The following is a 24,779-nucleotide window of genomic DNA, read 5'->3' as shown; positions in this document are numbered from 1 at the left end:
GTGTTCCAGAGTTATGCTGGAACACACACACACACACGGGGGTGTGGGGGTGGGAGGGGGAGAGAGAGTAAGAGTGCCATTTATTTATATATAGATTACAGATACTATTTTTCCCCTTAGCACTGCACCACAAAAATACTGGGTGTAGTTTTATTCTATTGCTGAAGACTTACCATATGTCCAGAATCAACAGAGTTGCAACAATTGCATAAACTCCATCACTGAATGTTTCCACTCGTTCTTTACTCAGGGGTTCCTTAAGATAAGAAGTAAAATATTCTATAGGGAGCTCCTCCTCTTGACCTGCTGACAAAAATTAGCACACTTAATAAAACTGATTTCTATGGTGACAATTTGTTTGCTTCTTCATAAAGCCCACAACCCCTTCCCCCAAAAGCAGTATCAATTTGGATTATCATCATTCTTATTCTATAGGTACCTTGTTTATCCAAGCTTGTTTTGGGAGTATCGTGCCTGCATTATTTTTATACAGGTAGTCCTTGTTTAATGACCATTCATTTAGTGATGGTTTGAAGTTATGGCTGTTGCAGGTCCCCTTTGGGCATGTGATCAAAATTTGGGCACTTGGCAGTCTGCCTGCATTTACAATTACAGTGTATGCTTCAACTCCTCCCAACTGCCTGTCTCCTGCCATCTTTGCTCTTTTAGCTATCCTCTTCTACTGCCACCTAGTCCTACACTGCCCAGCTGACCTTCACCAGTGTCTTCCTCAGGGACGACACGCAAGATCCAATTTGGTTTAGTGGTTAAGACATCATGCTAGAAGGTAAACATTTGTGAGTTCTAGTCCCACCTTAGCCATGAAAATCAGCCCAGCCTACCTCACAGGATTGTGGGTTGTGGGAAAAATAGGAGGTAGGAATATTTTCTTTGCCATCTTGAGATATTTATAAAAATAGTAATAATGGAATAAACAAAAAAAGGCAATAGGTGTCTCAGCTGTGTGTGCTTCATCAGCAATGGGAAGAACATCAGCCAACAATAGAGATATAGAAATACAAACCATTCCAAAGAGTCGACAAAAAGCTAAGAAGGAAACAAAAAGACCAGCGTACATTCTTTCCAACAGCCAACACCCAGATAAGCAGGAAGTAACATCAGGTGAACAATCAAGCAGAAACTATATCCTAATCAAGGAACTACAAGGAGAAAACAACCTCCCCTCCAAAACAGGCAGGGCAAGTTGCTGTATAAAAACAGGGAGCAAATCTACTCTCAGTAGCACGATGTTACCTAGTTGGGTAATGAAAGCATATAACCAAGTTCAGAGAGCATCAAGGACTCCACCAACATTTGGGGGGAGGAGCCAAAGTCGCGATGATACGACGTGCAATCTCAATGCTCTGAGATCGCAGTCAACACTTTTGTCTCTGGGTGGTCCAAACGGACCTAAACTGTCTCATAGAGACAGTGAACAGGAAGAATACATCTTGCTGATCACAGGGACATCGTAAAGTCTCTGATTGATCCAAGAGAAGTCCTTCAAGCCAGTGACAAAAAATCCAGCTAAATGGCTGATGAGGTCAGGGCGGCTCCAAAATGGAAGGATATGGAAAGAGAAAGTGTTTTCAGCTGCTGAGGAATTTTTACTGTTTTAAAAGTGACTGCCTATAAAAAAACTTAAAATTAATTTAAACTGGCGAACAGAAGAAATAAGCGGCGGAATTAAATTTGGACTGGTTTTGAACAGTGGATTATCTTACTTTTTAAATGCTATTTTTATGGATGGAATTTATGCAAGCCTTTTAAAACGAACGGATTAACTTTCCTTCTTCTATTTTTTTTCTTTGACTACTCTCCGTAATCTATGGACTAAAACTCTCATCTTTTACTACTGTGGGTGTTTTTCTAACTCATTTAAAAATTGGGCCTTTTTTTAAAACTTGAAATACAAAAAGATTACAAGAAGAAACAAAGAAATGGTAACATTGTAATTTTGTAACGCTGCTACTTGGAAGCTAGATGTTTGTGTATTGAAAACGAAATACTTTTTTCACTGATTAGCCTGGCTTGGCACTTCAAGGACTCACAGCTTGTTTATAGAGAGTGATAAGAAGAAAAAAAACACACAGATGTCCCTTTGAAGTAGGTTCTTAACCAGAGAAAGGTGAAATTGTGATGCTTAATTCTGCTAAAACCTTCTAAACTAGAGTAGCAGTGTTTGTCAGCCAGAAATCATGGCGCAATTTCAACACCAGAAAGAAGTTTTAAATCTGCAAAAGATATACTCAGAAATACAGAAATAATCAAATACAAATGAGAGGATAGAGAAGAAGTTGGATTACTTAGTGCATCTAACAGTAAAATATGACGGAGAAGTTGAAGATGTTCATCAAATGGAAAAAGTGGCGGTTAAAATCCAAAAAATCGAAGAGGAAAATGAATATAAAGAAATTAAAATTTCTGAGACTTATGGTGATTGGTTTGTTTCTGAAAATGGAAAGAGTGGAATACTGAAAGAGGAATTAAATGGAGGGGAAACCTACCCCAGATTGGAAGATACAGAAGAGGGAAAAATAAAAGAATTTATGATCTTAAAGAGAGAAATCTTATTAGCAATAGTTTTGATAACACCACTGCCAATCAAAGATAAACAGATTAAGGAAACAGAAGAAGGGCATCAAAATTACATGAGAGATCTTATAAGCAAAGAGTTGCTTAAGAGGAGTCCATACAAAGCTGATTAAGGAGATGATTAGAGGATTGATGCCACAAATGACAGAAGATATGACACTGTTTTGTTACTGGAAAGATACAGGTTGATAGATGGAAGAGTATAATTTAAAACTATCTAAACTTAGCAAAATTTAGTGATAGTAGATATAGTTAAATAAATAATTGATAATGATAATAATGTATACAATGTGTAGTGTTATGAAAAGTAATAATTGGATATGAATATTGAATGGTACCCATGAAAGGAAGATTAGAAACCCTTTTGGATTATATATAAAGGTTAATACTACTACTACTACTACTACTACTACTACTACTACTACTAATAATAATAATAATAATAATAATAATAATAATAAAAGAATTAAGTTAGATTTAGTTAAGTCTTGATTACTAGGGGGAAAAATAATATGATGCAGGATATAGTCAAATAAAGGAGGGATAATGATAATACACACACACACACATATACATGTGTGTGTGTGTGTGTGTGTGTGTGCAATATAAGGAAATGAGATGTAAATTGTAAACAACAATTTGGAAAGAAGGATAGAAAAGTTGGTTATTAAATATTATGGATGTTTAGCTAGAATAGGTTATAAGGATTTAGTGTCATTGGAGGATTTTAGAAATAGTAAATGAAATGCCAGTATGTGGTTATGTATTAAATCTTGGTATATTTTATGATGAAGGATGTTTAAACAACTATAGTCAAATGAAAATGGAGGTATGATGACTGTAATATGTATAAATATCTGAGTTAAAATACTTGAAAATATGAATTATGCTTGATGACTGTGGAAGAGATGCACGAAGGTTTTTTGTAACCAACTGATACACTTTCTACAGTATGTAAAAAAGGAAGATTTTATGTGTTGTATTTGCTTTGAAAATAAAAAATAAAAAAAACTTTTTTAAAAAAAGGACTCCACCAACATTTCACTTCAAAGTTGATGAGGTTGTGAAACGGACCGTATTGAGAGGAACAGGAAACTATCCAGGAAACTGACTGAAACAAATCATGAATGCTTAAAATGATATGTTCTCCTTTTCTGTACTTTTTTTTCTGTTTGAATTATTATTTAATTATTTGCTGCTTTTTATTGTGAGTCTTTACTTATTTTGCATGATGATGCAAAGAGCCAAGGTGGCGCAGTGGTTAGAGTGCAGTACTGCAGACTACTTCAGTTGACTGCTAGCTGCAGTTTGGCAGATCAAATCTCACAAGGCTCAAGTTTGACTCAGCCTTCCATCCTTCTGAGGTAGGTAAAGTGAGGACCCATATTGTTGGGGACAATACACTGACTCTGTAAACTGCTTAGAGAGGGCTGTAAAAGCACTGTAAAGCAGTATATAAGTGTAAGTGCTATTGCTAGTGCGATGATGATGATGATGATGATGATGATGATGATGATGATGATGATGATATTGTTGGTATACATCATCTAGTTCTGAAATTTCCCTGGGGGATATAAAAAGCTTTATAAAGCAACACTCACCAAGAATTCTGCTTCTAAACCATTTGGTTAGATGGCTGAGAAGTGGGAAAAAAACAATGAGCCCAAGAAACATGTATGACTGCAAGGAAACAAAGACATGTATATTGAACGTTTTTGCATTGATACGATGGTAATCAGTAGAAAATGATACATTTCCATTTGCCCTACTCAACATATACTGTGTGTTCCATAATTAAAATAAAAGACTCTGAATGACTCTTTGGAATCATTTAGCAAGAATGGGTTTTAGAGGGGGGAAAAGTCCAAATTCACATTTGTCAGTTAAGGCTTTATCACAAAGAAGAAGAATGCAATTCAGAGCCATATATCTCCATGATTCCTTGTACGGGACTTGGAACAGAGCATTCCAGTGCTTATGGACCTCTTAAACATACATGTCCGTGAGAAAGATATCTGTGTCTTTTAAGCAGTCTGTATAAAGCAACAATTCTTTCCAATGTAATAATAAGATGACTTTTTCTTGTAATTCATTAAGAATCCTAATAGCAAGGATGACCTTCAAAAGCTTTATAGAGCCAGAACAGAATTACTCTCACATGAAGGAAAGCATCAACAAGTTTTGAACAACTCCAAGTCTGAAACAGTAGAAAAATCCTAATGTGTAGACCAGGGGGTGGGGAACGATGGTCCTTTCATGACCTGTGGACTTTAACTCCCAGAATTCCTGACTCAGGAATTCTGGGAGTTGAAGTCCAAAAATCATAAGGCGCCATGGCAGTGGTGGGATTCATTTTTTTTACTTCTGGTTCTGTGGGCGTGGCATGGCTTAGTTGGCATGGCTGGGGAAGGATACCGTAAAATCTCCATTTCCATCCCACTCCAGGGAAGGATACTGTCATTATCTGTTATGTGCGAGGCGAATGGCCGCTACCTTCTTCTCTCCGGTCTGGGTGAGCGGAAAACACCCAAAAAACACTAACGACCTGGCTCGAAATTATGCAGGAGGGAGCCCCAGCGGGAGAGCGACATTTGGGGTACCTGAACCATCGTCTATTTGGAGAGTCGTCGCGACTGAGCAGCCTTGGGGCCAGGAGACTGCCCGCAGCATTTCTGACAAGGAAAGTGCCCGCAGCATTTCTGACAACGTTCGGCGGCATAAACCAGGATCGTGGCGGCGGCGCGCTGGCGGCGCCGTCTTTGGAGGCTTCTTCTTACAATCTTGGCCTCGTTCCCTCCGTCGACTGTGAGGAGCCTTGGAAGGTGCTTGGCAGCTGTAACTCTAACTCTGGGGAGGCGGTAGGTGATTTGAAACGGCGCTGGATGAAGCTGGGCGGTCGGCTTGCTTGCTGTGACCGCTGCCTCTTTAAGCGCCCCCCCCCCCTGTTCTATCGGCTCTACTGGCTTGCGAAACGCGGCGCCCTCGGCTCCTTTTAACAATCTTTGTTTGCTCTCCTATGCCATACGAACTATAGACTATACGAACTCTAGACTATCCCAGAGAAGGGGCTGCCTTGGCAGAATACTGGGCGAGATTGGGGAGTTGTCTTTGTTACCTTCGTGGCCCCTCTTGGATGCCCCCCCCTTCGCCCCATTTGAACTGGCCTTCCCTTTGGTGTGGCCTGTCCTGTGTGAATTTTTCCACGGCTTCGGGGCCTCTCTGCCACCTGGCCCCCTTCATTTATTCACAGCAGTTGGATGCCTGGACTTGCAATCTGGCCACCTTGTGGGTCTATTATTATCTATGGAGGCCCAGAGATGTCATCTCAGCCCTTTCAGAGGAAACCCTTCCTGCTTAGGGCACAGTTTCTGGGACGTGGAGGAAGGGAGAGGGACGGAATACCCCTCTCTGGACTGCTCCACCCCATTGAACTCAATGAACTCTTGCCAGAACTCCCACCAGATTTGTAGAAGAGAGGATTAAGACAATTAAGACCTTATATAAGCCTTATACGCTTTTTGCACATTGCGCAATTTTTAATTTTTAAATTTAAAATTTTTTATTTTAAATTGGTATGTTGAGTGTATGAGACTGCATGTGATTGAGTGAAAGCGCCCACTTTTATTATCCTATATTGTTGTATTTGTGTGTTTTTAATTATTACGTGGGGATTGTCTGAGTGAACGAATGAGTGTGTCTGATTCGGAGGGCCTGACCGGGAACGCGGGAGCTATAGGTGTGGTTGGGGGAACCACGGACACGGGAGTGGGTCGGAGCATTACGGTCATAACGGGGAGGGGCAGATATGGCGGGGACTTTAGGGCTGGCCATTACCGGGGAAGGAGGGTTCGCTATGTTACAGCGATCCCTCCTTCCGGCCCTATGGGTCCCACTCCGAGGCCAGATGGCGCGAGTAGTCAGGACCCTGGTCTCCGGCTGTTGTCGCTAAATGCCAGGTCTGTTGTTCACAAGGCTCCCCTCGTCCGGGACTTAATTTTAGACGAGGGGGCAGACCTGGCATGTATTACTGAAACCTGGCTGGGCCCGGAGGGAGGAGTCCCCCTCGTAGAGATGTGCCCAGAAGGATTTCAGGTGCTTCATCAGCCGAGAGCTCAGGGAAGGGGTGGGGGTGTGGCTATTGTTATTCGGGAGTCTTTGGTTCCTCGTAGGATCCCTGCTCCGGAGCTTGTCGGGTGTGAGTGCCTGCTGGTGAAGCTGGACCTCAAGGGTCAAGTGGGTCTGCTGCTAACGTACCTGCCTCCCAACAGCGTTGCAGCAGCCCTCCCCTCGCTCCTCGAGTTGGTAGCCGAGCTGGCAGTTGAGTTCCCCAGGCTTATGGTCCTGGGGGATTTCAATTTGCCTACGCTCGGTGAACACTCGGATGGGGCGCAGGAGTTCATGGCTTCCATGACAGCCATGGGCTTGACCCAGATAATCCGAGGCCCAACTCACTCTGCGGGTCACACGCTCGACCTCGTATTCCTCTCGGAGCAGTGGACTTGTGATCTTGGTCTGAGGGGTAATGAGATCATACCCCTGTCGTGGTCAGACCACTGCCTACTGAGGCTTGACTTCCGAAGACCAAACCCCCACTGTAGGGAGGAGGAACCGACCAAGTGGTTCCGCCCCAGGCGACTTATGGACCCTTTGAGGTTCCAGACGGAGCTTGGGGTTATTCCTGATGCTCTCGCCCACAGTCCGGTAGAGACTCTGGCTGCCGCCTGGCATTCGGCAGCATCGGAGACCCTCGACCGGATTGCGCCACTACGGCCCCTCCGAGGCGGCGGATCCCGGAGGCCTCCTTGGTTCACCGAGGAGCTCCGGGAGAGGAAGCGCCGGAGGAGACGCCTAGAGCACTTGTGGAGGTCCGATAAATCCGAACCGAACCGAGCACTCTTAACAACCTGCACCAAGGATTACATCAGGGCACTTAGGGCAGCAAAGAGATCTTATATTGCCACCTTGGTTGCGTCCGCCGAGTCTCGTCCAGCCGCCCTGTTTAGGATAACCCGCTCCCTCTTAAATAAGAGGGACACGGGGGACCCCTTGCAGGGTAGGGCTGAGGATTATGCCCAGTTCTTGGCGGACAAAGTTGCTCGGTTTCGGTCGGATTTGGACTCCACCTTTGCAGAGCCAGCAGAGGCACGAGAGGATGATTTGGTTGACCATCGCTGGGTTGAGTTTCAGGATGTTACTTCCGGGGACGTGGACAAGGCCATGAGGGCTGTGAGTGCCTCCACCTGCGTACTGGACCCGTGTCCCTCCTGGCTGGTTGCTAACAGCAGGGAGGTGACACGGAGCTGGATCCAAGCGGTTATTACCGCCTCGCTTCGGGAGGGGCACTTCCCCGCCGCACTTAAAACGGCGGTGGTGAGACCCCTCCTGAAGAAACCATCTTTGGATCCAGCCGTACTTAACAACTATCGTCCAGTCTCCAACCTCCCCTTTATTGGGAAGGTTGTTGAGAAGGTGGTGGCCTACCAGCTCCAGCGGTCCTTGGAGGAAGCCGATTACCTGGACCCCTTCCAGTCCGGCTTCAGACCTGGTTACAGCACAGAAACCGCTTTGGTCGCATTGACCGATGATCTCTGGAGAGCCAGGGATGGAGGCCATGCCTCCATCTTGGTTCTCCTCGACCTCTCGGCGGCTTTCGATACCATCGACCATGGTATCCTTCTGCGACGACTGCGGGAGGTGGGGGTGGGAGGCACTGTTTTACAGTGGTTCTCCTCCTACCTCTCGGACAGGTCGCAGTCGGTGTTGGTCGGGGGTCAGAGATCGACCACGAGGCCCCTATCATATGGGGTGCCGCAGGGGTCGGTCCTGTCCCCCGTACTATTTAACATCTACATGAAACCGCTGGGCGAGATCATTCGGAGGCACGGGATAAGATACCACCAATATGCGGACGATACGCAGCTGTATCTGTCCGCCCCGTGCCAACTCAATGAAGCGGTGGACGTGATGAACCGGGGTCTTGAAGCCGTTAGGGACTGGATGCGGGCTAACAAGCTTGTACTCAACCCAGAAAAGACCGAGTGGCTGTTGTGTTTCCCTCCCAAAAATTTGGCTAGTGTTCCATCGATCAGGCTGGGGGGTCAAAATTTACACCCCTCAGACAGGGTTCGCAACTTGGGAGTCCTCCTGGATCCACAGCTGACTTTTGATCACCACCTGTCGGCTGTGACCAGGGGGGCATTTGCCCAGGTTCGCCTGGTGCGCCAGTTGCGACCCTACCTGAATCGGGAGGCTCTCACAACAGTCACTCGCGCCCTCGTGACCTCTAGGCTGGAATACTGCAACGTGCTCTACATGGGGCTGCCCTTGAAGAGCATTCGGCGGCTTCAGCTAGTCCAGAATGCGGCCGCGCGAGTGATCGTGGGTGCACCTCGGTTCGCCCACATAACACCTATCCTCCGCGAGCTGCACTGGCTACCTGTTGGCCTCCGTGTGCACTTCAAGGTGCTTCTTACTACCTATAAAGCCCTTCATGGTAGTGGATCTGCGTACTTGGGAGACCGCCTTCTGCCAATTACCTCCTCCCGACCCATAAGATCCCACAGATTAGGCCTCCTCCGAGTGCCATCTGCCAGCCAGTGTCGGCTGGCAACTACGCGGAGGAGAGCCTTTTCTGTAGCAGCTCCGACCCTCTGGAACGATCTCCCCGTGGGGATTCGTACCCTCACCACCCTTCAGACCTTCCGCACAGCCCTCAAGATCTGGCTATCCCGCCAGGCCTGGGGGTAAAGATCATAGTTTGCCCCCGCCCGAATGTTGAATGAATGTTGTTTGATCTTAACTACACACTGTATTTTTATGTTATTGTATGTCTTCCCCTCCCATAAGTTGTTAGCCGCCCTGAGTCCCCCCAGGGAAAAGGGCGGCCTATAAATAAACACAACTGAACTGAACTGAACTGTAAAATCTCCATTCCCTCCCCATTCCAGGGGAAGGTTACTCCAAAGTCCCCATTTCCTCCCAATCAGCTGGGACTTGGGAGGCCGAGAATAGATGAGGGCAGAGGCAGTCAGAGGTGGTATTTACCGGTTCTCCGAACTACTCAAAATTTCTGCTGCTGTTTCTCCAGAACTGGTCAGAACCTGCTGAATACCACCTTTGGGCCATGGTTCCCCACCTCTGGTATAAACCTTCAGCACAGAACAAAAACATCTTACATACATAATCACTAAATTTAAGCCCCACCACACCATAATGGTACAACACTTGGGAAACACTGTCCTAATTTGATGCACCTACCAATGGAAAGAAGAAAAATGAGGAAATGGCGGCCAAAAAGCTCAGGGTTGGTCCTCTCAGGATAATCTTCAAGATATGGTATTTGTAAAATGCTGTGTTTTCAGATTCCTGTATTTGATGATTCAGTAAATACGAATGTTTGAAGCCATATAATACAATCATTGCCTGCAAAACAAGAAAATATTGCTGCACTGTCAGAGGGCAAATAATTGTTTGGATGTTAATTCAAATAATCACAACTTGGGCACTTGGAAGACTTGCCTTCAGTTTTAATAAGAGTATGTTGCACTTGGGATCCAAAATTAAAAAGATGGTTGGAGCAGGTGTAAATATATACACCATACTTTTTAAAGGAGCCATATACTTTTCTGGGCTTACAGAGCAGCTGGATCCCCACCCACATCAGAACTCCTTATTGTAACATCCTTAACATAACCTTAGGGAGTGTGATGGCTCAGAAGTTAAAGATGCTGAGGTTGTCAACTGACAAACTGACAGCCCAGGTTCGAGACCCAAGCGCTGTAGAATAGGTGAGCTCCTGTTAGCTGCTCCAGCTCCTGTCAATCTAGCAGTTTGAAAGCATGTAAATTTGAGTAGATAAATAGGTACCACGGTAACAGCATTCCATGCTCCTTGGCATATAGTCATAAAACCAACACATGTTTGCAATGGTTGTTGTGTTCCAGAGTCATGTGATCACCCTTTGCAACCTTCCCAGCTGGCTTCCGACAAGCAAAGTCAATGGAGAAAGTGGGTTTTTAACAACTAACAACTGCAACCATGGCAAAAAAGTTGCAAAAGTGGGTATGAGTCACTTAACAACTGCCTAGCTTAGCAATGGAAATTAGCCTACCTGTATATTCTCTCACAAAGTAAAATAGTGTTGATCTTAATACCCATCTCATTTTTAATTATGGTTTATTAAACAATACAGCAGAGGTAGTCCACAACTTACGACCACAATTGAGCCCAAAATTTATGTCACTGAGAAATTAAGCGAGTTTTGCCACATTTTAAATTACTTTTCTCACCATGCTCGTTAAGCAAATCACTGCAGTTCTTAAATTAGTAACACGGTTGTTAAGTGAATCTGGTTTCCCATTGGCTTCGCTTGTCAGAAGGTTGTGAAAGATGATCAGGAGACCCCGGGATACTGGAACCGTCCTAAATACGAGTCAATTGTCAAGCATCCCAATGTAAATCACCTGACTATGGGAATGCTGTAATGGTCGTGTGAAAAATAGTTATGTCACTTTTTTCAGTACCATTCTAACTTGGAACAGTCACTTAATAGCAATAGCATTTAGACTTATATACCACTTCACAGTGCTTTACAGCCCTTTGTTGTAAGTCAAGTAGTGAAATATAAATATAAAACAACTATACCTGGATGACACCAATTACAACAGCACAGCTACTAAACATGAAAAGTCCAAATGGTTCTTCAGGAAAAGATGCCATTAAGGAGAACTGCAAAATAAGAAATTAGATTCTTTTTGTATTTCAGAACAGATTAAATCAAGTAGTTAATTTGAGGTCCTAGGATCAAATCTGTCTCTCTGGATCCCTTCTGTGACTCTTCATGCCTTGCCTTTTCCAAATCAATCTGAAGAAAATTGGTGGCAGGAGTTGCTGTTGTTAAATACACACCATGTTTGGCTTACCGTCACCAATACAACCAGTTGGTTGGAATACACTGAATTAATTTCAAGAAACAACAAAACTTTACTAGTAACAATGTATATTTGTTTTTTCTCACACCCACACTTACCCAAGTCCTTCATAACTAGCAATAACATTTAGACATATACCGCTTCATAGTGCTTTACAGCCCTCTCTAAGCAGTTTACAGAGTCAGACTATTGCCCCCAACAATCTGGGTCCTCATTTTACCACCCTTGGAAGGATGGAAGGCTGAGTCAGCCTTGAGCAATCAGGATCAAACTCCTGGCAGTGGGCAGTGTTTGCCTGGAATACTGCATTCTAATTATTGTGCCACCATGGCATAACTAGGCTCTTACAAGTAAAATAACTAGGTTGTTAGGCACTAGCCAGAGGGACAGAAACTGCCAAATCTGGATCCAAGGATGAGGGCAGAGGGCAGGCTTAGGATCCCTTTGATCCCCAAAGTCCTTCCTTTGTTGATTCACAATACTGACAGCTAGTCATGCCTTGTTGATTTTCAAGTTTGGTAGCTGTTGATGGGACTTGGGTTTCCCATCATCTGTTCTGACCCAACTTCCTTTGTCCAGTTCAGATTACATTTTTCCTTTGTTTTCTTAGCAATTTCCCCCCCTTAATTACCTTCCCTAAGGGATCTTTTAGACAAGGTTCCTGGCTGTTTTATGTGCTTATTTCATCTTTAGGGATGGCAGCTTTGGCCTAATCTCACACTGTCATTTTGAGACAGAAAATATGTACAAATTGTAGTGTGAGCTCTATAACTTTTAAACGTCAAAGAAAAAAAATATCCAAATGCCAGTACAAAAAACAACAACACTGCCCATGCTTCAGATCCACCCTTTCTACTTCACCTGCACTAGCTTCCACCTTATGGAATATTCTCCAAGAAATATGTGAGGTCCCTACCTTGTTGCAATTCTGGAAAAAACTTAAAAAGCTCTTCTGTTACAATTTGCTTTTGATTCTAGATAAGTGACTGAGGGTGCCTCATTCAGATTTTAATTTGGCTTTTATCTTTGTTTTTAGATCAGGGGTGTCAAACTCAAGGCCTGGAGGCTGCATTTGGTCCACAGATGTTTAGATCTGGCCCATGGGGCCACCCTGGAAACAGTGAAGGGCTGCCCCGCGGTGCCTCTGCCAGTGAAAACGGAACTCAGGAGGGCTGGGAGTGGACCTCCCAAGTGCTGTTTTCGCTGGTAGTGGGTTGCAGGAGGCCATCGCAGCTGAAAACAGAGCTCGGGAGCCCGTTTTCACTGGCAGAGCACTCGGGCCACCACAGGTGCCCCCGACACAAATGATGTCAATCTGGCCATGCCCACCCCGACCATGCGCTCAAACACAATCTTGATGTGACCGTCAATGAAATCGAATTTGACACCCCTGTTTTAGACCATACTTTGGGTTTAATTATATATTACTCTGCTTCTGTTTTCTTTTGTCTGATGTTAGATACTTCCATAGTATCCTCTTACTAGATCAGATAAGGTAACATGTATAGTTAAGTACATATATACTCTTATTCACTGTGGCATTCAAAATGCATCCTACGATCTGCAGGTGATATATCTCTTTAACTGATCTCAGATATATAAAATATTGGCACAAGATTCTAGCATGCTCCTAATCTCTATTAAATGGAACACATTTGGACAATGTATTGAACTACAAATCAGCACCTGCACATGTGAAACATAAAGCTCATGTGGTCAATTTGTGGTTCAATGTAATGTACAAATCTGGAAATCTGGATAATAAGATAACCAAATCAGGAAGTAGCCTAAAGATGTGACATAAGGCATTGAAGAAATAGAGTGGTTACTTACTGTATATGGCAAAAAAGTAATGCTCATCATGCATGCCTAGGAAAAGGAAGAAGTGATATAGCAGATAAAAAGAAACCATATCCTGTTCATAGATACAGTAATTCAATTCCCATCATTCTGTGGAGACAGTCAATCAATCAATCAGAATAGAGCTGGATGGGACTTTGGGGAACTTTTAATCCAACCCCCTTTTAGGCAAGTGGCTGTCCCACTCTCTTCTTAAAAACCTTCATTGATTAAACACCTACAACGTCTGAAGGCAAGCTGGTTAATTGTTCTCACTGTTACAATGAATTCTCCTTAATTCCAGGTTGCTTCTCTCCTTGATTAGTTTCCATTCATTGTTTCTTGTCTTGCCTTCTGGTGCTTTGACGCCCTTTTTTGTGTGGCAGCCTCTCAAATACTGGAATACTGATATCATGTCACCCCTAGCCCTTCTTTTCTCTAGACTGGCCATACCCAATTTCTGCAACCGTTCTTCATGTTTTTGTCTAGGGGCCCTTAATCATCTTAGTTGCTCTTCTCTGGACTTTTCCCAAAGTCTCAACATCTTTTTTGTAATGTGGTGACCAAAACTGGATGCTGTCAAGGTTCTGACAGATGCCGTAATTAACTCATGAGTCTCAAGCCAGGTTTCAAGAGAAAACCAGTTATTTATTAGGAGCAGCATGAGGTCAACTCTGCAGCACATATTTTACGGTTCAACTTTAACCCTGTTTCCTCCCTCCCCTCAGTCTGTGTCATAAATCTATTCTCCAATAAGGTATTCCCATGGGCTGTAGAAATCCATGCCTCACAAGCCAGCTTTGGTAATCTGAGATCCGACCCTGGAAGAAGGTACATCGGACAATCCATATCAGAGACTTTACTGGCCAATCTCTCCCTCTCTCTCCCTCTCTCTCCCTCTCTCTCCCTCTCTCTCTCTCTCACACACACACACACATCTTTGGGAAAAATCACACAGGTCTGGAAACTAACATACTTTTACATGTCACTGTTACTTTTAAAAACCAGCCCAAATCAATGGCCCTAGTTAAACCTCAGAAAGGGAATGAAGGCCTGCATTTTTAAGAGCTATGAATGGAAGGTTTCAACATTTCTGACAGCCTATTATCTAGCTCCATGCATAATCTTTTGGTTTCTTTTATTTCCTTTTTCTTATTTTCTCCTTTAATAATCTATATCATTGATGCCACAGACATCAAATTGCTCTGCAATTTGCAACAAAGATGATTAGGGGACTGGAGGCTAAAACATATAAAGAACGGTTGCAGGAACTAGGTATGTCTAGTTTAATGAAAAGCAGGACATGGGGAGACATGATAGCAGTGTCCCAATATCTCAAGGGTTGCCACAAAGAAGAGGGAGTCAAGCTGTTCTCCAAAGTACCTGAGGGTAGAACAAGAAGCAATGGGTGGAAACTAACCAAAGAGACAAGCAACTTAGAACTAAGGAGAAATTTCCTGACAGTGAGAACAATTAATCAGTGGAACAACTTACCTCCACAAGTTGTGAATACTCCAACACTAGATTTTAAGAACATGTTGGATAACCATTTGTCTGAAGTGGTGTAGGGTTTCCTGCCTAGGCAGGGGGTTGGACTAGAAGACCTCCAAGGTCCCTTCCAACTCTGTTATTCTATTCTATTCTATTCTATTATATTCTAATACTTTTGCTAAGTTGCCAGTTAAAATGTACTTTTCCTTTTTGAAATGCAAAACTTTCTAAGGAAAGAATACTGATGATTGCTCTTCATTCTTTACCATTCTAACTGCAAGATTCAGGAATCATCAAAGTACAGTAAATTTAAAAAATGACTTCTATAATTTATTTAGGTTACTAAGGGTATAAAAAACACTAATCCTTAGGTGTCTTGGCTTCCAAGAAATCTGAGAAGTTTGAAAAATATAGTTTAGAGATATATGTGAATGAGACCAAGACACATTATTTGGTTTATCTCTAAAGTGAGCAGCTTAGCATTCTACATTAGATCTTTGATCTATTGCAAAATCCTCATTCTGAAATTATCTCACTTTTGTTTTCTATACTAAGGGAAGGATTGAAGTGGAGGAACAAATATTTTTCACTCATAATTGCTAGAATTAGTATCCACAGTATGTTTTTATTATAATAAAAACCAAAAATGCTATTTTCACATAAACTATTAATTACAAATTAAGATATATGAGAAACAGCATATTCTGCTTTCTGAATTTTAAGTTTGCTCCATACCCCAATGGCCATTTTGAAATGATATGACTTGAATTAAAAGCTCTCTTGGTACATCAGCACATTTCATAAAAAACATTTGAAAACTCAAAGCCCCAAATACCAACACTATGATTCATCAGTACAATGATTTAAACATATCAAGCTCCATTTCATATCTTACTAAGAGCTGGGAACATCTATTATTTAAAAAAAAAGATTTAGGATTTTTTTTTAAAACAATCACTCACCAAATTTGCAAGGGCAAGTACATCATCAATGAGTTCAACCACCTGAAAAAGTCTAGAGGGGAAAAAACAAACTATTATAAAAAAGTTTTGACTCATAACTAGACTCATTCAAACTAGCAAGTCTTAAATTTGGTGATAATTATCAAATATTCTCCCTTGTAGCAAAAATGGAAACAAGAACAAGATGCAAAGGAAACTGCCAGTTAAAATTCAGGAACTACCCTTCCTAAAATGCCTTTGAAGTCAACAGATTAGACATCCTCAATTCCAATCATCTGGAGTATCAAGACTTTCTGGTGAAGTCATCCAACACTTTGCTCCAATTCTTGTTTGTTCTATGATACAGAGAAAGGAAAACTTACCTTAAAGGAATTACTATCTCCTTCCTGTATTGAGTTTGTAGGGTAATTCTCTGGAATCTTGCTCTTTCTCTCCCTCTGGCACATGCAAAGGACTCAGCTCATTACTTTACTAAGGTTTACCATATTTCACCTATAATGAGTTTCAGATAAGATAGCAGAACCCTTCCTCTATTTGTCATTTATTTATTCTAATTCAACTAATTCCCACAACACTGTCACATATTTTACTAAGACTGTATTACTATTATTCTTCTCTTCCTCCCTAGTATCTATCTCTTCCCACTTTATGACTACAACCATGTTGCTTGTATCTTTCAATTTGTATTGTTTTATTTCTTTCCTAGTATGATTTGATAGCTTATTAATAACCTTGACTATCGCTAAGTGTTGTATCTTTTTATTCTTGATGAATGTATTTTATTCTCCTTATGTACACTGAGAGCATATGCACCAGACAAATTCCTTGTGTGTCCAATCACATTTGGCCAATAAAGAATTATATTCTGTTCTGTTCCGTTCCGTTCCATTCCATTCCATTCTATTCTATTCATCTACTTTGAGTAAATAAAGCCTTCTAGTGAATCCTGACTGTTAGAGTTTGCCTGGAAAAGATATTTTCTTGCCAACATTTTTGGAAATGGTTTGCTACTACCTCCTTCCTAAGGCTGAGAGAGGGAGCTGGTTCTGAGCCCAAGGCATGGCTCCTAATCTCAAGCCTGGTGCCATAACCACTACATCAAATTGCTTTCTTCACTTAATTAATACAATAACATAAATTACAGAATTCTGTCTCTTCTGAAGAAGGAAAAGGAATCAAGTACAGATGTTGACAGTAAATCAAGCAAATATCATTGCAACTGTCATTGTTATCATTTGAAAAGTTCTTGTTCTTCTTTGATTTTTAAAAAAAATCTTGTGTCCGACTGATCTTGATTGGTTTTCATGTATGAACTGCTTCAATCATCAATGCCATTTGCCCAAAATATGAATGAATGGCTGCATCTGCACATTAAGGTACATCATCATATCTCTGCTTCTGGCTACACAAGACACACAAATTTACTTGTTATGGTCTGAAAAATCATGGTTAATGATTTATCATTACATGTCAAGAGGGCCAGTATAGCAGGATCAACAAGCAACTGTTTAATGCAATATGTTTGCAAGCTTTGACAACTTGAAGGGTGACAAATCTTATAACCTAACGAAGGATTTGGGAAAGTACTTAGTGCTTTTCTCCTTGAGAACTGGGTTGCTGATGGAATTTATCTATGTTCTTAAGTGGCCTTATTTTGAAGACATGTCTAACTGGTTGGGAGAGTCAAGTAATCTAAATTGTAAGGCTGGGTTTAGCAAATTTTGCAAACCAGTCTGTAAAATTCTGTGGATAAAGTTTGTTTATAAGCTCAGCAGTAACTTCAGCATGGAGCAGAATTGTGTAGAAAGAATAAAGCTGATCATAATGAAATGAGGCTGAAATAAATTATGATAAGTGAGCTGCCCATCATCACACCTGCTTTCTTTGGCCAGACTAGCTATTGGTATATTGCTGTTGCATTTCTAATACCATCCAACTGGTTAAGTTACCGTTTTCAAATGCTTGATACATGTTCAATTTCTAAAACACTGCAAACTTCATACCTCACATGAGCTGCCCAAGCAACTGTTACTATTAAAAAGGTCATCAGATAAACAGCAATTTTGGTGGCTAGCAGCTGTTGGACACTTTCCCCAAGTTTCTGGAAAAAAAGGCAAAACATTCATCAAAAAGCTAACAAACTCTTCTTCCGTATAATACTACATAATTCTTTTTCAAATAAATAAATGTATGAAAAAGTGTTTTATATAATACATAATTCTTAAGGTGATCTTTATTTTATTTTTAAAGCAGTGAAGGTCTCTTCTCAAGGGGAGAACTTATGTTCAAGGACATAAAGCTAGCCTAGCTCACAAAATACAAAAAGCACCTAATAAGAAACATACTGTCTATAAATACTGGATAAATCCTTATAAATCTCAAACTGGCTTATAAACTGTGTTTTCATTTTCAGGAACTGCAAATAAAGCTTATGGTTAATGATAGGCCTTCTCTTTTGTTCAATCCTGTATTATCCCTAGGCTTTGGAAAGTTCCGTAGACTCAAATATTCAGTGCAATTTCCAAATTATTTTATGTTGACCTTGTTTGTGTATATGCATATATGTATTTTGTACTCCTATTCTACATTTATATTATTCAGATTGCTAATTTTAATTATTGTGTATGTGTAGCCTGAACAAGCCTATTAGCATACTTTATTTAATGTTGTCTTTTAGCCATTTTTTTTTGTCTGTATCTTTATCTTAACTATCTTGGCATTGTCAATTTCATTTTGAATATTTTGAATATTTGAATACCAATTCTCTTGGGCTGCTTAAAGGTTGCAATAAAGTTAAGTACCGTAAGTAAAGAATATTCAAATTTCTTACTTAGAATACCACGTTGTCTTTTAGCATCTTCTACTATTTGTGTACAGTACTTTGAAATATATATCACAAAAAGCTCAATCTCCTGAAACAATTATTATCTATTTAATTCCTGACATGCTCAGCCATGAACTTGACATCGAAATTCTCAGCCCCTTTCCTAACATTATACAATTCCTCTAAGGAACCCCAATGTGCTTTTTCAAGAGGCAACTAAACTTTCTGGTTTTTGTTTGAATATGTTTCGCTTTTCATCCAAGAAGCTTCTTCAGCTCTGAATGAGAAGCTTCTTCAGCTGGATCTGGATCAGCTCTGAAGAAGCTTCTTAGATGAGAAGTGAAACTTCTTCAAACAAAAACGAGAAAGTTCAGTTGCCTCTTGAAAAAGCACCTTTGAGACAACCATGATTTGGATGACTGAGACTCTCCATAGACATTCCTCTGGGGAACTTACGTTGCTAAAAGTAGTCAAAAATGGTCACGAATTAAGGGGGAGAAAAATATGTTGTAACCTATTGTTCTTTGCTATCATTTGTAATGGACTTTCATCCCCAGCATATATCAGCGAGATAATAAGCAAAGTTGGTTCACAGTCTGATGAGAACAATACTTAAGAGATTTCCCTCTAGGCCAACAGATTATGGCATTCCGTACTGTGCTTACCTACTATGGGCCTGGCAGATAAAAAGAGGCTGAATTTCAGTGATCTATAACAGCATGCCGCACTATGTTAGAACAACCTTATTGGAAATTCAAACTTCAACTTTAGTTGTTTAACAGAATCACAACTGACCATTATGTGGAATATGAAATAAACAGTACAGTACCTCATCTGAATGTATCTTTGTATGTGCCACAGGTAAAATCTGCAACAGAAGAATCATATAGCTATAGTAACAGGCAAGTTTTAATTTGCAAACATGAAACCAATGTACAGAAAACAACTATGCTTCTGAAAAAAAATCAAAAGCAGAAATTCATGTGTTGAATCTTACTTACCTTTACAGCTTTCCACATAAATATTTTATGGAATATAATATTTTTTTGGCAAGGATGATAGATTGCATCAGAATTGCTGAAGATACTTAACAGTAATTATTTTCTAAGATGACAAATCTCAATGACTGAATTACAAAATAATAAGAATCCCCCTTTAAAATATTTTTTATAAATGTGTGTTAAAAGTTTTTTTTTTAAATTAACACATACTAATAAAGAAATGAAAAGAAAATGATATAAAAGAAGAGCAAGAAAGAAGCAAAAGAAATAGAAAAAAAGAAGACTTTTTAAAATGTATTTTGCCCATGCAGTCCAAACATCAGCCTCAGTTAGGGCCAACAATAGTCCTATTGACTCCAGATATTTGTAGAATCTTGTCACAAGAAAGTTTGGCTGGACTTTAAGTTTCCTGTATGAAAGACTGCTACTAGAAACATTTGTCTTAATTACTATCCAAGAATACCGACTTCAATTTATTTGGCCTGTATAAGCACCAAATACCGGTAGAAATATAGTACTACGTTCCCATAAAGGCACTTCTTAACTTAATGTGTACATTATTCAAGGAAGTTTAAATGCCAGGAATGGGAGTGGTAGATAGGTAGATTTAGTAGTGAGCTTTAGGTTAATGTGATTTAATGATATCCAAAACTTTCTTCTGCGATCTAATATGGATGAAATGACCGCACTTAAGAATCTCTCTTTAAATGAATGGCTTATTATCCATTTTTTAAAAATACCAACAGCTTTTAAGAATGCTGCAATGAAAGATTGATTGATTTTAAGTCAACTTTTTGCAACTGAGGCTTTGGCAGGGTAAAGTCCAAGATACAGGTAATCCTCAATTAATTAACAAAATTGTGACAAGCAAATCAATTAAGTGAAACGGATGGTAAGTGAAAACCTGCTCTATGACTGAGATGGGGGACTATGGCCCTTTTATGACTTGTGGACTTCAACTCCCAGAATTCCTGAACCAGCATGGCTGGTTTCGGAATTCTAAGGGTAAGAATACTGTGTGAGATTAAATGAGGATAACCTGTATATTCAATTTTAGCTAAAATGGAAACAGACCCACTGACTCAACTACAAGATTGCTGGGAGATTGACTTAAGTTTTTCTTTCTCAGACCAAGACTTGAGCTCCATTTGGTCCTGATGGGAATTAACTTACTCCTCAGCTAAGACACTAGAATTTTTTTTAAAGTAAAAGTGCATCAAAGATAGTATCAATTTTTGAAGATTTGGAAGTTTATGGACTCTTTTCCCAACTAATACCAGCTGTCCACCCCATTCTATCTTGATGCAATCACTCCTACCCATTCCAGTGTCCAGCCAAAAATCTGATAAACAAATCTGTGTTTCATATATTATTAAACATTTATACAGCCACCCAACTCACACACAGTGATCCACATACTATATCCTGTATACATTAATATTAGTCACTAACAACTTTGATCTATTAGAAACAATGAAAGATGAAATTAATATGGAAAAGGATCAAAAGGGAGTTTAGGGAGAAGTAAAAGACAACAACCCATAAGCAAAATCATTTTAATTTAAAAGATTATATACTGTCTCTAGCATGACAGCATCCTGACAAGATAATGATCTTGGTTAAAGTATATAAAAGTAAGTATATAAAGGACTTCACCATGCAACCTGTGGATCTTTGTTAAGTGAAATATGGTTTGGTGATTTAACTCTACAGCTTGGATTCACATAATATACACTCAACCATACAGTCTGGGTTCTCAAAATTCACGTAGCAATGACATGCTGATTTATTTACAAGCCTCTCCCTCTGAGCAACATACTCAGTGTCTCATCTTTGTAAATGAAGACTGGAAACCAAAACCAGAACATAACATCACAACAGCAGTGCTGATGTCCGAACGCGACAAGACATGAACTGAACTGGAGATCGCATCGTTTAAATGTCTACCGGAGTGAGAAAGCTGTATAAAAACCTCTCTCACACTGTTAAAGAGGAAGATTGTTGCATAGCACAGTACACCCGTGCACAAATCTACTTCTTCAGGTTAGATAGAAGGTAACCACTGCTTGATGCATTGCAGGAGAAAAGTTCACATTTTGCAGTGGGTGCATCACAGCAAAGTTGGACACCTCACCCCCCCTTCCAGGATATTTACCGGCCGTATCTTCTACCTTATCTTACAGTACTTATAAGTGGGCAACCTTTCTGCCGTCTTATAGTACTGCAAGATAAGATAGAAGATCGATTTTATTTTCTTTGCATCTGCACAACACAGGAATTCAACGCTTGCAACGCACAAGGTGGGAGAAAAAAAACCGGGCGCGCAACACCAACCCATCTCTTTCGGCACGTCATCCTGCGTGGATCAAGTACACGCCTGTTGAACTCCCGCCTGCCGGGATGCAGGGCTCCCTTTCCCAGTGGAAGAGGAGTAAAGAGCCTGGCCGGTGCGCAGCGGCCTCCGACTCACCATGACGGTGGCGATGATGGAGAAGAGCGCATCGCTGTAAGCCAAGAGCCGCTGCGAGGCTTGGGTGCCGCCGCCCAGCTCGCCCAGGCGCCGGTCGTGGTTAAAGGGCGTCGGGGCACGTCCGCCTACTTCTGCCATCGTCCTTCTGCTTTTGGGAGGACGGGCAGAAACAGAGGCGGCAGCCTGCTGCGCCGCCGCTTCCGCTTTCTCTTCTGCAAGACGCCCGCCCTCCCACCGCTCCGCCTTCGCCTTTTTTATTTTTGCGCGTGGGGGCGCTGCTGGGCGAGAAATCGCTCGTGGGGTCCTTGCTCCTTGGATGAGCGGCTCCCTCTTTCGGCCAAGTGTTCTTCTTGCTCGCAGGATGTAATTATTTCATATTTTTAAAGATCTTAAAGTTAAACCAAACTCTGGGCAGCCCCCACGACCCAGGTAAAAATTACAAAAAACCCTCAAACTATATCAACAGTAAAATTAAAACGAGCCCACAGATCCCCTAAAACATTTGGCAAGGATGTCTGACCATGGTTCCAAAGGCGCTTTTCAAAAGGCGGTTGGACTTGTCTATCCCCCTTTAAAATGTTTCGTTTTCTCATCCAAACGAAATCCTTCTTCAGTTCAGCTCTTTGGATGAGAAGTGAACCGTTTTTAAGGGTAAAAATTAAGAAAGCCCAGTTGCCTTTTGAAAAGCACCTTTGGGACAACCATGACCTGGATGACTGAGAATCTCCATAAACATTTGTGACCATTCTCCTCCTCCTCCTCCTCTTCCTCTTTCATCTCCTGCAAATGCAACACTAGTAGTACAGCCAGGCAACCTTGGCTGACCAGAGAAGCTGAATGAGACTGGCCCTGGGTGGATGGGAGATCTCCAAAAATTTTCAGCGCCTACAAGACAGGCTAGGAAGTTAGCAAAATATCCCAGAAAAAGACAACCAAATAGCATTTCTTTTTGGCTGCCAAGAACACTACATGGATGTATCTGTATTGTCATCAAGAGTTGACCCTGAATGGAAGGAGACTTAAGCATAGCCAGATCTTTTCCCATTCACATGGGCTCTCTGAACAATATTGAGTATGGAAAGATGAAAAGACATAATAGCAGCATTAACATGGCAATAAAATATATTTATGAAAAAATTAAATAAAATAGCCTTGCTGGTTAGCATTGAAAGTCTCACTCTGAGGTCATCATACTCCTCCAGCCATTTATCCTGATTCCTGGGGTTCTTTTAAACAGTTCGAATAGATCCAACCCATATTCTGAGAGAAAGCTACTGCATTCATAATGCGCGATGCCATTGCTAAGTTGCATTTTTAGTGATCTAATCAGAAATTTATTCTAGAAAGCTTAACAATCCAAAATGTAGGTATGAGCAGTTCTCATTACAACCCAGGTAACATCCATGAGTTGTGCTGGTTTCTAATAGGATTTGAGATGCAAATCCAAGTGATATAAAGCCATATATGTCATAGGTTCTAGTTATCTGAGGGACTGCTTGCCTCCCATGAGTTGTACTCATCCTATAGGATCAGTGTTTGAATCTTCAGGTCCCATGAACTAAACTGTATCATCTAGTAGACCCAAGAAAGTGGTGCTTCTTCAAAACAGCACCTTTACTGTAGAATATAATTTCCCCATAAATTCAAATTTCCTCTGTATGAGCCTTGAAAATCTGACTATTCCTTCCAGTTGGATGTTTGTTTGTTTTGGGCTGCTATTCTTTCTTTCAAATACTGTAATATTTCTTGCCTTTTCAGTTTTTAAACCACCCAAGTTTCATCCTTTCAAATTATTTTTATCTTGTCCAAACAGAATATGGGCAATTATTATGAGCCTCTCAGAATCACTTAGGAAGTGAGCAGCTTTCTTTCTTTCTTTCTTTCTTTCTTTCTTTCTTTCTTTCTTTCTTTCTTTCTTTCTTTCTTTCTTTCTTTCTTTTTCTTTCTCTTTCTCTTCTCCCCATCTTTTTTCTTTCCAGACCATTTCATAATTCAGGCAATTCTATGTGGCTTACATCAAGATAAACAAACAATAAATTTAAAGAAAATGTGGGAGTACAGCTAGACAAAGCAATGCAGAGAAACTAAAATAGATTCTTGCACCTAGCAATTTTGAGTGATGTCAGACCCTAGTCCACTGTCTTTTTCTGTTTGGTAGAGCATTTCCCATTGGGGGCAGGTATGTTAAAGGGAGATGAGGGTGAAGCCAGATGAGAAGACCAAAGAGGACACATCTTATGCCAGAATTTGAATTTGAATTTGAAAGTTTATTTATAGGTCGCCCTTTTCCCTGGGGGACTCAGGGCGGCTTACAACTCATGAGGAAGGGGATACAAACAATGACACATAAGAACAATACATAATTAAAAAGAACACAACATTCATACCATTCGGGTGGGGGTGGGTTAAATCTTTAGCCCCAGGCCTGACGGGATAGCCAGATTTTAAGGGCTGTGCGGAAGGTCTGGAGGGTGGTGAGGGTACGAATCTCCATGGGGAGATCGTTTCAAAGGGTCGGAGCTACTACCGAGAAGGCTCTCCTCCGCGTAGTTGCCAGTCGACACTGACTGGCAGATGGGATTCGGAGGAGGCCTAATCTGTGTGATCTAATTGGTCGCGAGGAGGTAATTGGCAGGAGGCGGTCTCTCAAGTATCCAGATCCACTAC

The 24,779-nt window shown here is 41.2% G+C and overlaps 1 protein-coding gene across 3 annotated transcripts in view; it reads right to left on the bottom strand.

Moving 5' to 3' along the window:
- The window catches only part of TMEM175 (transmembrane protein 175), a 28,794-nt gene extending 6,470 nt beyond the window's left edge, over positions 1 to 22,324 (bottom strand). The window contains exons 1-9 of one of the 3 annotated variants that reach the window (XM_087716267.1): positions 22,113 to 22,324; positions 19,471 to 19,509; positions 17,821 to 17,918; positions 15,818 to 15,869; positions 13,359 to 13,394; positions 11,239 to 11,322; positions 9,853 to 10,017; positions 4,197 to 4,275; positions 174 to 306 (exon numbers count right to left, since the gene is read on the bottom strand). In XM_087716267.1, coding sequence (XP_087572393.1) covers positions 174 to 306; positions 4,197 to 4,275; positions 9,853 to 10,017; positions 11,239 to 11,322; positions 13,359 to 13,394; positions 15,818 to 15,869; positions 17,821 to 17,918; positions 19,471 to 19,509; positions 22,113 to 22,250 — 824 coding nt within the window. In that variant the 5' untranslated portion in view covers positions 22,251 to 22,324. Of the gene's footprint in view, positions 1 to 173; positions 307 to 4,196; positions 4,276 to 9,852; positions 10,018 to 11,238; positions 11,323 to 13,358; positions 13,395 to 15,817; positions 15,870 to 17,820; positions 17,919 to 19,470; positions 19,510 to 21,976; positions 22,080 to 22,112 lie in introns of those variants that run through there. The other 2 variants (XM_087716268.1, XM_087716269.1) reach the window with 2 other exon arrangements.
- Positions 22,325 to 24,779: the final 2,455 nt, after the last annotated feature.

The sequence above is a fragment of the Thamnophis sirtalis genome, unplaced genomic scaffold (genome assembly GCF_051295495.1).
Source record: "Thamnophis sirtalis isolate CommonGarterSnake01/CBP01778 unplaced genomic scaffold, rThaSir2_p1.2 scaffold_5, whole genome shotgun sequence".
In the NCBI taxonomy this organism is placed as follows: Eukaryota; Metazoa; Chordata; class Lepidosauria; order Squamata; family Natricidae; genus Thamnophis; species Thamnophis sirtalis.
Note: the sequence above shows the minus strand (reverse complement) of the source record. Positions and strands in the feature narration are given on the sequence as shown.